This window comes from Oryctolagus cuniculus, chromosome 12, assembly GCF_964237555.1.
Source record: "Oryctolagus cuniculus chromosome 12, mOryCun1.1, whole genome shotgun sequence".
NCBI lineage: Eukaryota > Metazoa > Chordata > Mammalia > Lagomorpha > Leporidae > Oryctolagus > Oryctolagus cuniculus.
The window spans coordinates 38014663-38027384 of NC_091443.1; the positions used below are offsets into that span (position 1 = coordinate 38014663).

The 12722-nt window shown below is 34.4% G+C and overlaps 1 protein-coding gene across 6 annotated transcripts in view; it reads right to left on the reverse strand.

Moving 5' to 3' along the window:
• Window positions 1-5259: 5259 nt before the first annotated feature.
• The window catches only part of MIPOL1 (mirror-image polydactyly 1), a 353299-nt gene continuing 345836 nt past the window's right edge, over window positions 5260-12722 (reverse strand). For all 6 annotated transcript variants that reach the window (XM_051822777.2, XM_051822776.2, XM_017348269.3 and 3 more), the window contains one exon: window positions 5260-6004. In XM_051822777.2, coding sequence (XP_051678737.1) covers window positions 5938-6004 — 67 coding nt within the window. In that variant the 3' untranslated portion in view covers window positions 5260-5937. The remainder of the gene's footprint in view (window positions 6005-12722) is intronic.

The window sequence follows — 12722 nt, forward strand, 5'->3', positions numbered from 1 at the left end:
TAATAATATCTAAACATAATCAAATAATAAAATAAAACCAATAACAATGTTATTATTTTCTGCATATGTAGAAGTAAAATATGACAATATCACAATATAATACATGATGAGACAATAGCTTTTTTACACAGTAATATGACATTTTAGATAATACCAGTTTGTAGAATTTTGGTCCCAAAGACTCCAATGTTCACCCTATTCAGGTCCTCTTACAGCGTGTATCCTAAGCTTTAAATTCTAAGTTCACTGGTAGAGTGCTATAGTCTATTTATCTCCTATGACAATAATCAAACACAGAAGAAACAATGTTTTTAAATTTCATCTGCTGGTTACAGTGAAATTCCACATACACATTCTAAAATTATAAGTGATTTGTAGTGGATTTAAGTTGATTTTTTTAATTTAAAAGGATATGATATTCCTTTTTAGATTCTTTCTAACCATATGTGCTAAAAGGAGGAGGCACCTGGCTCCTCGCTTCGGGTCGGCGCAGCACGCCAGCCAAAGCAGCCACTTGGGAGGTGAACCAACAGAAGGAAGACCTTTCTCTCTGTCTCTCTCTCTCTCTAACTAACTCTGTTAAATAAAAAGAAAAATAAAAAATAATATTTCTCTATAATTTTTTTATTGCTGTAATTTTATTTTATATTTAAATAGTTTTGAAAGGTTCCCAGGGTACCTAGCAAATTTGTATCAACATTGTTATTTTTTTTTTAAAGATTTGTTTATTTATTTGAAAGGCAGAGTTACAGAGAGGCAGATGCAGAGAGACAGAGGTCTTCCATTCTCTGGTTTACTCCCCAAATGGCCACAACAGCTGGAGCTGGGCTGATCCAAAGCCAGGAGCCAGGAGCTTCTTCCCAGTCTCCACACAAGTGGAAGGACCCAAGCACTTTTCTACTACTGCTTTCCCAGGTCATAGCAGAGAGCTGGATCTGAAGTGGAGCAGCTGGGTCTCGAACCAGCACCGCAGGCGGCGTCTTTACCCACTATGCCACAGCGCCAGCCCCTCAACACTCAATTTATTAAACTTGTTAAGGAAGTTAGACACAGTTTGACGGTGAACTTAATGTTTCCTTACTGCAATATATCTTATTGTATAAATCTTGTACAGTGGCTTCAGGACTGAACACTTACAAACCTGATTAAGATCAATGTATAGACCGGCGCTGCAGCTCACTAGGCTAATCCTCTGCCTGGCGGCGCCGGCACACCGGGTTCTGTCCCGGTTGCCCCTCTTCCAGGCCAGCTCTCTGCTGTGGCCAGGGAGTGCAGTGGAGGATGGCCCAAGTGCTTGGGCCCTGCACCCGCATGGGAGACCAGGAAGAAGCACCTGGCTCCTGCCTTAGGATCAGCGCGGTGTGCCGGCCGCAGCGAGCCGGCCGCGGCGGCCATTGGAGGGTGAACCAACGGCAAAGGAAGACCTTTCTCTCTGTCTCTCTCTCTCACTGTCCACTCTGCCTGTCAAAAAAAAAAAAAAAAAAAAAAAAAAAAAAGGATGGGTGTTTAGTCTGGTGGCTCAGACGTCTGTGTCCCCTATCAGAGTACCTCGTAGATCCCTGGCTCTGGCTCCTGACTCCATCTTTCTGCTAATGCAGATCCTAGAGGGCAGGGGTGGCTCAGGTTGTTGGGTTCCTACAACCCTTGTGGGAGCCCTGGGTTGAGTTCTTAGGTCCCTTGTTTTGGCTTGGGTCATTTGGGGACTGAATCAGTGAATGGGATCTCTCTTTCTCTCTACCTCTCAAATAAATAATTAAAAAAATAGGTAATTCCGCATTTAAAATATTTGAGTTTGTGATTAAAATACAACCTTGTTAATAATCAGACAGTCAAGAAAACTGGTGGATTCTAAAAGACTAGCATGCTCCAAAACTGTATTTAGTAAACATTAAAGATGAGCATGTGGAGAGCTCTGTAAATGAACATTGAATCCTTTAATTTTCATGATTCTCAGAAATATACACTTATCACTGCCAAATTCTATTTATGAAGTACTACATTAAAAATAATAACTTCAACCTTTGTAAGTTTGACTTAACTTATACCAAAGTACATAACAAAAAAGAAAACCTTTACAAAAAAGGTTATTCTAGTAAAAGGATTACAGAGAGTTTGGTAACTTGAGATGCTATTCTGGGATGTATGCTACTAGTTCAAATGTGCAAGCTCCAACTTAACAAATGTTTAAAATATCTGAGTTTTTAAAACAGTGCCAAAATAAACCACATCTTTTCTAGGGATGACATATTTAGCTAAGCATGAGCAATATAAATCTTTCAGCCATTCTATGTATTTGTTTAAAAGTCTCAGAAACCACGTGTATTTCCAATAAAACAAGAAGAAAATGTTGAAATCACTGGAGCCTAACAGCTGACTTATAAAATAATTTTTAAAAGAGCAAATGTAATTTTACATCTGTGTGTGTATATATGTGAATAAACAGCTTAGTTGTAAATAACAGTTACCAACAAGATAATATCTGTGAAAAAATTGGGCTACGTTAAAACCATATGTAAGAAAATAAAAATGTATGGACAATGGATATTTTATCATGTAATTCCTTAATAATTACGATTGAAAATAGAAACTTTAAAAATATGATCTTCAGGAACACTACATATAAAATATGTAAGTAATTAAATATTTTATATGCTACTTTTTGTAAGTAAATAATTCTATAAGTGATCTGAATAAGTTTATTTGAATAAAGAAATACAGAAAATATCAACTTTTTCATTGAAAAAAAGTAAGCAAAATTATTTTATTCTACATTTAAACATTTTAAATACTTTTAACAGTGGTTTATTTATAAAAGTTGTATTAAAAACTCCTAGTATAATAATTTTGCTAAAACTGCCTATCTTCATTTATAACCAATAACTTATCAGTGGATTTATCTCTAACAGTTGCTTTACCATATCCAGACTATTATTTTATATAACTGCACTGTCAGATTTTATCATCAGGTCAAATTAAAAACATTACAAAGTAACTCCAGGGTATGTTTTATTAACGATGAATTGTCACAATATTCCTCATGAGTGAAGGCTGATGCAAGTGTGCTGTTACTGTAATACGAGGGAGGTGGTAATAATGTAATGCCCTTTACATACACAGTCCTCACTACTGTACTTCACTGAAAGAAACGTGCAATATTTTAATTATGAAGGAATTCATATGTGTATAAAAGAAATGGTACCATAACAGAAATTGCAAGACCTAAAATCTCTACCTAAATTTTTTTCTTTTAGAAAGGTTTTGAGACATACAGTTGCATGGCGTGTCATTATAAAGTCTTCGTTCCTAAGTACTAGCCAGTCCTTGGCAAGTTCCAAAACTCGCTGACTCTGTTTCTTCATCTGTATAAGCAATGCAATTATAACAATAACAACAGTAATACTAAAGTTATTCTAATAATTACAATTATATGGTTGAGAGATATAATATGTTATTATTATATGGCTATTGACAGAATCAAATAAAAAAGATGGAAAAGGAGTTTATAAAACATCAGTGCTACAAATGTTAATATTATCCTTTTTGCCTTTCCTCTGAACTACTTATTTGTACAAGAAGTGAATCCCCATGTTACTACAGGAATCAGACTTGATGATGTTTAAATCAAACCCAAAAACCCAAAGAACATTTCTGAGCAGTGAAGAATAATTCTGAAGCTGCATTATGATTGAAAAGGTAGATAACTGATCTTCAGTGAGTAAGGTTGTTCTTCATATAAAAAATAATATTTTAAAACCAAAAAATTAGAAAAAATGCATATTTGGCTATAATACTTTGAATTTATAATTTCATAGGTCTTTAATTTTCAAGGACATATGATACTTTAGGAGATTACCTAAACAGCAATGTGAATCTTAGAATTGTTTTACAGATTTAACTTATTATAAATAATATTATTATTAATTATATTAATATACAATATGTTATATTTTAATCAATCCATTAATTATATTAATATATAATACAATTAATAATAATATTGTTATTTAATATATTCTATAAAAGTTCCAGATACTGATTATAGGAATTAGTTGCTCTCATCTGAGCATTCAGATGTAAAAAATGATGTTTGGAAATTGTAAAATGTCTTTACATTACATTTTGTGTTTTTTAAAATCCCAGGCAAAAATAACTCAGGAGAAGTCTGTCTGCAGGACTACACTGAAAATTTACAGCTACTTGTGATTTATTTTGAGAAGGCTCAGGTATGGGCTATTTAGGGGAGTGAACTATTTCTCTTTACTTACCTGAACCTCCTAGATGACTTTAATAGCTGTGGTTCCTCACAGAGGGAGTTGTTACAGGTTTCAATTAGAGCCCAGAGACAGGACCAAATTATTTTAAATTTCCCTATATTGTCACTCACCCGGGAGGCTATAACACCTTTAAGACTATAGAGAAAATCCAGTTAGTTAACTTTTAATCTCTTCTGTACCTTATTTTCTAAGTTTAAAAAATCACTAAAAGCAGGCAGCATGAGTAAATTCCAAATCTGAATGCAATGGGATGATTCTAATTGCCAATTTAACAAATACAGATTTAATAAGGAAGAAATAGGATTTGTTAGTATTATGACTCTCTTTTTGTCATCTCTGATAAAATACTTTACATTTTTCTGCAAAATTAAAAAAATTAAAATGAATAATCTCCAACAGTAAGTGAAAAAGTATGTTGTAATAAATTGTCCTGAAAATACTTACCCTGAAAATTTGGGTCAATATTAAAGATGAATTTAAAAATATATAATTTTGACCAATTCAAGTATATTCGCCAATTAAGTGTATAATCTTTGAGATTGAATTAGATTTGGATTCAATTCAAAAATAAAGATACTTTTCCAATTCCAAATACAAAAAAATCTGTTTTATTCATAATTTCATATAATTAGAAGCAATTGCTAAGCTGTAACTTTTTAAGTTGTACCTTCAATAAAATAAAAGGTGGACAACCTGAACTAAATCCAGGTTTACTTTTTTTCTAAACTCTTATATGTCTACATTGTATACTATATATTGGATTTCCCTCCTCCACAAAAAGATAAACAATAAGAATACTTAGATTTGATGGTTTCTTGCCTTTTAGGAGAGAGACAGGCTGGCACATGCTAATATTCAAGCTCAAAGTGTTCTAACCTATTAGACAAAGACCTGGTGATTTTGCAGCTTAAGTAGAGGTTAGGTAATTATTCTGACTCAACATTAAAAATACTGACAATACTGGCAATATGAACTTACAAGTACACATTATTAATCAATTTTTATTGAGAATGGTCTGTATTGTTTATCGTGAAACAAAACCATGGCTTGATGAGTATAATTTTAATGTATCAAACTCTTAAGAAAGCAAATTATACATTTAATTCATGGCATCTATACTTGATATCCTTTAATATCAACAAAGATTACATATGTGCATTGAAGGAAGATGACATACCCCTATGTCTAAGACTCTCTCATGAGTTAAGAAATATACTCTCTATTGAAAAATGCATGTATTTGAAGTTTTGACCTAACACAGTGGATTAAGGCTTAGACAATATTTACTTTGCTGCACTTTGATTCAGAAAGGGCCATATGTGAAGATATGATCCTGACCAACTTTACCATGGTTCTACAATAGTCTCTCAGTAAAAAGATTTATATTAAAGGCATTGAGATATAAAATCATTACAAAATAAGCTGCAACCTTATAGCTACCCATCGGTAAAGGTCTGTGGTTAATATATTTGGATAAATAACTCAAGTCAGCAGCAAAGTGGTTAAACATTTGTGATTTGATTTTATCTCAGCTTGGAATGTGGTTGGAGTGTCCCACTTCTAACAACTGTTTGCTAAGTTAAGGCGTTAGTGTTTACACAGTGTTGAATGAAGCAGCCTGGTCACCAGATGTGATCACTTCCCCAGACTGTCGTTTTCTCAGTCAGATCACTGTCCTCACGGTCCCTGTTCCAACCTTCTTCCGCAGGACGTCCACCAGCCTTTCCAACCTAAGTCGGGGAGGGAAGGGGAAAAAGAAAAGAAAAAGTGCAATTGTTGTCAGAGATGTTTTGGCTGGAAAAGGATATTGGTCTGGGACCCAAATGTCCTGGTAGTCTTGTTAAGAAACAAAGCATTATCATGAGTGAGAGACACTTGTGCAGAGTGCCAAGTATTTCAGCTTAAAAAAAAAAAAAAAGCAACAACACAAACTTCAACTGAAATCTTCAGATTATGTTAGCATTAGATGCCACATGAAGTACACAGGATATTCACCAACATATTTACTTACTTGCATTAAAGTTATGGATGAATCATTTACTATGCAATGACAGGATGCCACATTAAATGTAGAGCCGTTTCAAAAAGATTTTTCCTTAGGAGAAGCACCTATTTCAACACAGAAATACTAGCAATCTTACACCTGTTACTTAACTATTTAAATAAGTGACACATTGGATGATAAACTGTGCAATTCTTAAGCATTAAATATCTTTCTTCTTTGTACAGTAAGCAATGGAAATAAAACCTGGAGAAAGATGGTTAAGTGGGAAAAATTTCAGGTCCCAGTAGCATGGAAATAACTGAAACAAACACAAGTTATTTGATGTTATTCTAATAGACTTTTTGTGCTACATTTTAAAAAAGTTCCTATTTCTCAGTATAGGCTAGGAATTACCTGTATAGGCTTTTTAGTCAACAGAAATTAATTTTAGTTGATTAAAAACCAGTTCATTAAACTGAAAAAAAAAAAAACCAATCAAGATTCAGAAGTCCATTCTGCAGGCTACTCATTGGGAGGGAAGTTCCATTCATGTAGATCAGAGAGTTTTCCTTGACAAAAGATGACCAAATCAGATGATTGTTTCTATTTCCTTTTGTTTTCTTTATTGAAAGCAAAAAACCTGAACTATAAACCCTGATTAATGCTACATGCACTGAAACCTTCCTTATAAGTGAAAATCATGCCTTGCAGCTTTCATATACGCAACCTTCCCTCCTCAAAGATTGGTGAGTGGCATAGTCTAGTCTGCTCCAGTTTGCCTCATTTGTATGGATTCATGCATGAGGGTCCTCTGCAAATAAACACAGCACAGAGCTAGACACTAGAGCAATGGGGGTATTCTTAGTGTCATACTCAGTGGTTTAGACTCTTTGGGAGTTTCTGTAAGGAATGGACAAATCAACCACACACAACAGTAAAATAGCAGCTCAAGCTTACGGATGATTCTTTACATATCAAAAAACTTGTTAACAGAAAACAGGACTATGAACAAACTATTTCAGCACATCAGAACTTCTGCTTTAAGAAACATGGTAATGATCTTAGAGTAAAATTGCAAATCTTGCCTAGGCTTATTACTACAAATTTCTCAACTGCAAGCGATATATAAATGTAATATATCACTAAAACAGTCTAGTAAACTAGATGATATGCTGAAAAATTCACTGCCTTCACTGATCAGTATGCATTAGTTGACTTTCCTAATAGTAAAAACTATTGCCATCTTACACACTCTGAATATTTTGGTTAATAGGACTTGATGAATTCTTTAAGATGAAGTTTCATTAACTTGAATTGTGAAGGAGAAAGACGTTACTATTATACAACTACACTCTTCAATTTTAAGTTTATTGTTAAAATCTGATAGTAAGTTGAATTAATGTTAGCAGATGGCTCCCAGTATAAATCTTTTTTTTTTTTTTTTTTGACAGGCAGAGTTAGAGAGAGACAGACAGACAGACAGAGAAAGGTCTTCCTTTTTCCATTGGTTCACCCTCCAAATGGCAGCTATGGCCGGCATGCCCTGCAGATCCGAAGCCAGGAGACAGGTGCTTCCTCCTGGTCTCCCATGCGGGTGCAGGGACCCAAGCACTTGGGCCATCCTCCACTGCACTCCCGGGCCACAGCAGAGAGCTGGACTGGAAGAGGAGCAACCAGGACAGAACTGGCGCCCAACCAGGACTAGAACCTGGTGTGCCGGTGCCGCAGGTGGATTAGCCTAGTGAGCCACGTCGCCGGCTTCCCAGTATCAATCTTAACAAGATATTCATTGCACATCCTTGCATACAGCTTGTTAAAATTTGATTTAAAAATAGATACACAATAATTACACATAGTTACAGGATACACTGTGATGATACAAGTATATAATGTGTAAAGATCAAGTCAGGGTAATTAGCATTTATGTCTATTTAAATGTTTATTATTTCTCTGTTAGGAGGCTATTAAAACTTCTTTTCTGGTTCTTTTCTAGTTCTTTATAAGACATATAATATGCTGTGAACTATAGTCATCCTATTCCACTGCAGAACACTAGAACTTATTTCTTATCCAACATCTTTCTATTCCTCTTCCCTTCTACTCTCCCTAACCCCTAGTAATCTCTACTGTACTTTCTATTTCTATAAAACCAACTTATTACTTCCCACATATAAGTAAGATATATGGAATTCGTCTTTCTGTGTTTGGCATATTTTATTTAATGTCCTCCAGTTCCACCACAAATTATACAATTTCTTTCTTTCTATGGCTGAATAGTGTTCCATTGTGTGTTTATACAATGTATTTTCTTTATTCATCTGTTGATGCACACCTCAGTTCATTCTGTATCTTTGCCATAATGGAGAGTGCTGCAACAAACATGTGAGTGCAGCTATTTCTTTGATATACTGATTTTATTTCCTTTGGATATATACTCAGTAGTGGGATTGTTGGATCATACAGTAGTTCTATTTTCATTTTTTTTGAGGAAAATCCATGCTGTGTACCATAATGACTGTACTAATTTACAATCCCACCAATAGTGTATGAGAGTTTCCCCTTTTTCCTATCCTTGCCAGTATTTGTTAGCTTTTGTCATTTAAATAGCCATTCTCTTTTTAAATAAACTTTTTTTCACTTATTTTTTAAAAAGACTTATTTATTTATTTGAAAGGCAGAGGCAGAGAGAGAGAGAGAGAGGGAGAGAGAGAGAGAGAGAATCTTTCATCTGCTGGTTTCCCTCCCCAAATGGCCAATGTTGCATCGGCCAGGGCTGGGCCAATCCAAAGACAGGAACCAAGAACTTTTCCTGGGTCTCCCATGTGGGTGTAGTGGCCCAAGCAGTTGGGCCATCCACTGCTGCTTTCCCAGGTGCATTAGCAGGGAGGTGGATGGAAAGTGGAGCAGTCAGGAATTGAACCGGCGCCCATGTGGCACAGACTTTGGCTTTACCTGTTACCCCACAGTGCTGGCCCCAGATCATAGCCATTCTAACTGGGTGGGAGAACATCTCATTGTAGTTTTCTTTTATTCCCCAATGATTAGTAACGTTAACAATTTTTTTCATATACTTGTTATCTAATTCTATATCCGCTTTTGAGAAATGTCTATTCAGATCACTTCCCAATTTTAAAGTTCAGATTTCTCTCAACTATTGAGTTCTTTCAATATTCTGGATATGATAAGATGAATAGTGTACAAAAACATTTTCCCCATTCTGTCTGCTATCTTGTCACTCTGTTCACTGTCTCTTCACTCTATTGATTGTTTCTTTTGCTGTTTAGAAGCTTCCTAGCTTGACAATTCCATTTGTTTATTTTTGCTTTTGTTGACTGTGTTTTAGGGGACTTATAAAAAAATCACGGCCATACTAATGTCTTGAAGAATTTACCCCATGTTTTTCAGGCATTACATTTAGGTCTTTGATCTGTTTTGAGTTTATTTTTACATAAGGTAAGAGACAGGGGTATAGTTTCATTCCTCTGCATATGAATATCCAGTTTCCCAGCAATATTTATTGAAAACTCTTCTTTCCCTAATGGCTGTTCTTAGCATTTTTGTAAAAGATCACTAGGTTGTAATGCATGGATTTATTTATGGGTTTTAAAATTCTGTTCCACTGGTCTGTGACAGTTTTTATGCCAACGCATGCTGTTTTGATTATTTTAACTTTATAGCATGTTTTGAGATCAGGTATTGTGATGTTTCCAGCTATATGTTGCTTTTGCTCATTATCTGTCTGGCTCTCTGGTATTTTCTGTGGTTTCTATGAACTTTAGGATTACTTTTCTAGTTCTGCAATGAATTTCATTGCTATTTTGATGTGGATTGCACTAAATCTGTTGATTACTTTGTGTAGTGTGGACTTTTTAACAATTGATTCTTCCAACCTATGAACATGAGACATCTTTTTTTTTTTTTAACAGGCAGAGTGGACAGTGAGAGAGAGAGACAGAGAGAAAGATCTTCCTTTTGCCTTTGGTTCACCCTCCAATGGCCGCTGCGGCCGGCGCGCTGCAGCCGGCGCACCGCGCTGATCCGATGAAGACATCTTTTAATTTTTAGTGTCTTCTTCTATTTTTTCATCATTGTTCTGTAACTTTCATTACATAGATCATTCGCTTTCTTGGTTAAAGATATTCTGGGATTGCTTTCTTCATTTCTTTCTCAGCAAGTTTTTTATTGGTATATAAAAGTGCTGCTTACTTTTGCAAGCTGATTCTTTATACTGAAACTCTGCTGAGTTTCTTGACAGGTCTAACAGCATTTTTGGCAGAGTCTTCAGGTTTTTCTCTATATAAAATCATGTTTTCTGCAATAGGGATATTGTAACTTCCTCCACTTCTATCTGGATGTCCTATATTTATTTTCTATGCTTTATTGATCTGGCTAGGACCTCCAATACTAAGTTGAATAAGAGTGGTAAAAGGGAACACTTTTATCTTGTTCTTAATCATACAGCAAATGTTTTCAGATTTTTCTCATATAGTATGAAGTTGGCTGTAATTTATGATAAATTCCCTTTATAAAAAGTGTGATGTATCCTTAATATTAATTTTCTAATAATGAAGAGACGTTAAATTTTTAATGCTTTTTCTGCATCTATTGCAATGATCATTTTTTTTGTCCTTTACTCTGTTGATTTCATGTATTATGCTTTGTGATTTGAGTATTTTGAACTATTCTTGAGCCCCTTGGATAAATCTCACTGGATCCTGGTGTACAATGTTTTTGATGTGCTATTGTATTCATTTTGTTATTATTCTGTTAGGACACTGGCCCATGGCTTCCTTTTCTGGTTTTATTCTCTTCTGGTTTTGGTATCAGGGTAATTTTGGCTTCAGAGAATGTTAGTTCTTGTTTGAAGTTTTGATAAAATTCAGCAATGATGTCATCTGATTCTGGGATTTCATTTGTTGGGAGGCATTTTATTAATTATTAACTGTCATTACTTTTTATTGGTCTGTTTACATTTTAATCTTTCAGTTTCATTGGTAATATGTATCCATTTCTTCTAGGTTTTCCAATTTGTTGGTGTATAGATGTTTATAATGATCAATATGACCATTTGTATTTCTGTGGTATTAGTTGTAATATATTCCTTTTTATGCTATTTTAGAAAGTTTCTTTAGGTAACATATTTTTATGATAATTATAGTCAAAGGCTTACTAGCTCTATTAAATAAAGAGTTCAATAAAATGTAAGAAGGCCATAGTCCAGAAGGAAAATAGTCAAGGGCTATAATCAATAATAAAAAAGATGTTCAACTTTACTTATATAAAGTAAACTATAAAATATTCACAAAATTATTAACATTAAAGTACCACATAATTCCTATCATTTTTGTGGACAAAAATTTAAAAGAAATTTTGTAATGTCTTCTTTTTTATCTCTGATTAATCTGGATCTTCTTTCTGTTTTTCTTGGTTAATCTGGCTAATGATATGCTAATTTAATTTATCTTCTCAAATACCAGTTCTTCATTTTGTTGACTTTTTGTATTTTTAATGTTTATTTTGTTTTCATCTACTTGAAAGAGTGAGAGCAGGGGAGAGAGAGAGAGAAAGAGAGAGGGAGAGAGAAAGAAAGAGACAAATCAACCATCTACTGCACTGGTTTGCTCTCCAAATGGCCAGAAAGGCTGGGCTTGGGTCAGTCCAAAGCCAGGAGCCAGAACTCCATCTGGGTCTCTTTTGTTGGGGGCAGGGGCCCAAGTATTTGGACCCTCTTCCCCTGCTTTCCCATATACATTAGCAGAGAGCTGGACTGGAAGTGAATCAGCTGGGACTGCACCACGACACCAACCTTAGAAATTTTTAAATTTCCCTTCTGATTTCTTCACTGACTTCACTGGTTATTTGAGAAGCTGTTGCTTATCATCCATGTATATGTACGTACAATTTCTGAAGTTTCTCTTGTTGATTTCTACTGTCATTTCATTGCAATCAGAGATGATATTCACTATCATTTCAGTTTTTTTTTTTTTTAATTTCTTAAGATGTGTTTGTGGTCTAAACATGATTTGTCCCAGAAAATGTTTCATGTGCTGGTCGGACTAATAATTGAGAAATTTCCGTTCAGATCATTTGGTTTATAATATAGTCTAACAATGACATTTCTTTGTTCATTTTTTTCATCCAAATTATCTTTCCACTGATGAAAGTGGAGTGTTGAAGTTTCCAACAATTATTGTAAAGCAATCTACTCTCCCTTGAGATCTAATAATGTTTTTCCTACACATTTGAATGAATTTGATGCTTTTTAAAAAAATTCCACAGAAAATTATAAAGTATGCATGGATTTCATTTTTTTGCCACCAAAAGAAACATACTTTAATTCTATTTTCTATGAACTTTTTGAAGTAGCTGTGTATCTATCTATGATTATATCTTCTTGAATTGGTAGATTTTATATAATGATAATATTTGTCTCTTTTAATAGTTTTAATGTTTACTTATTTTTT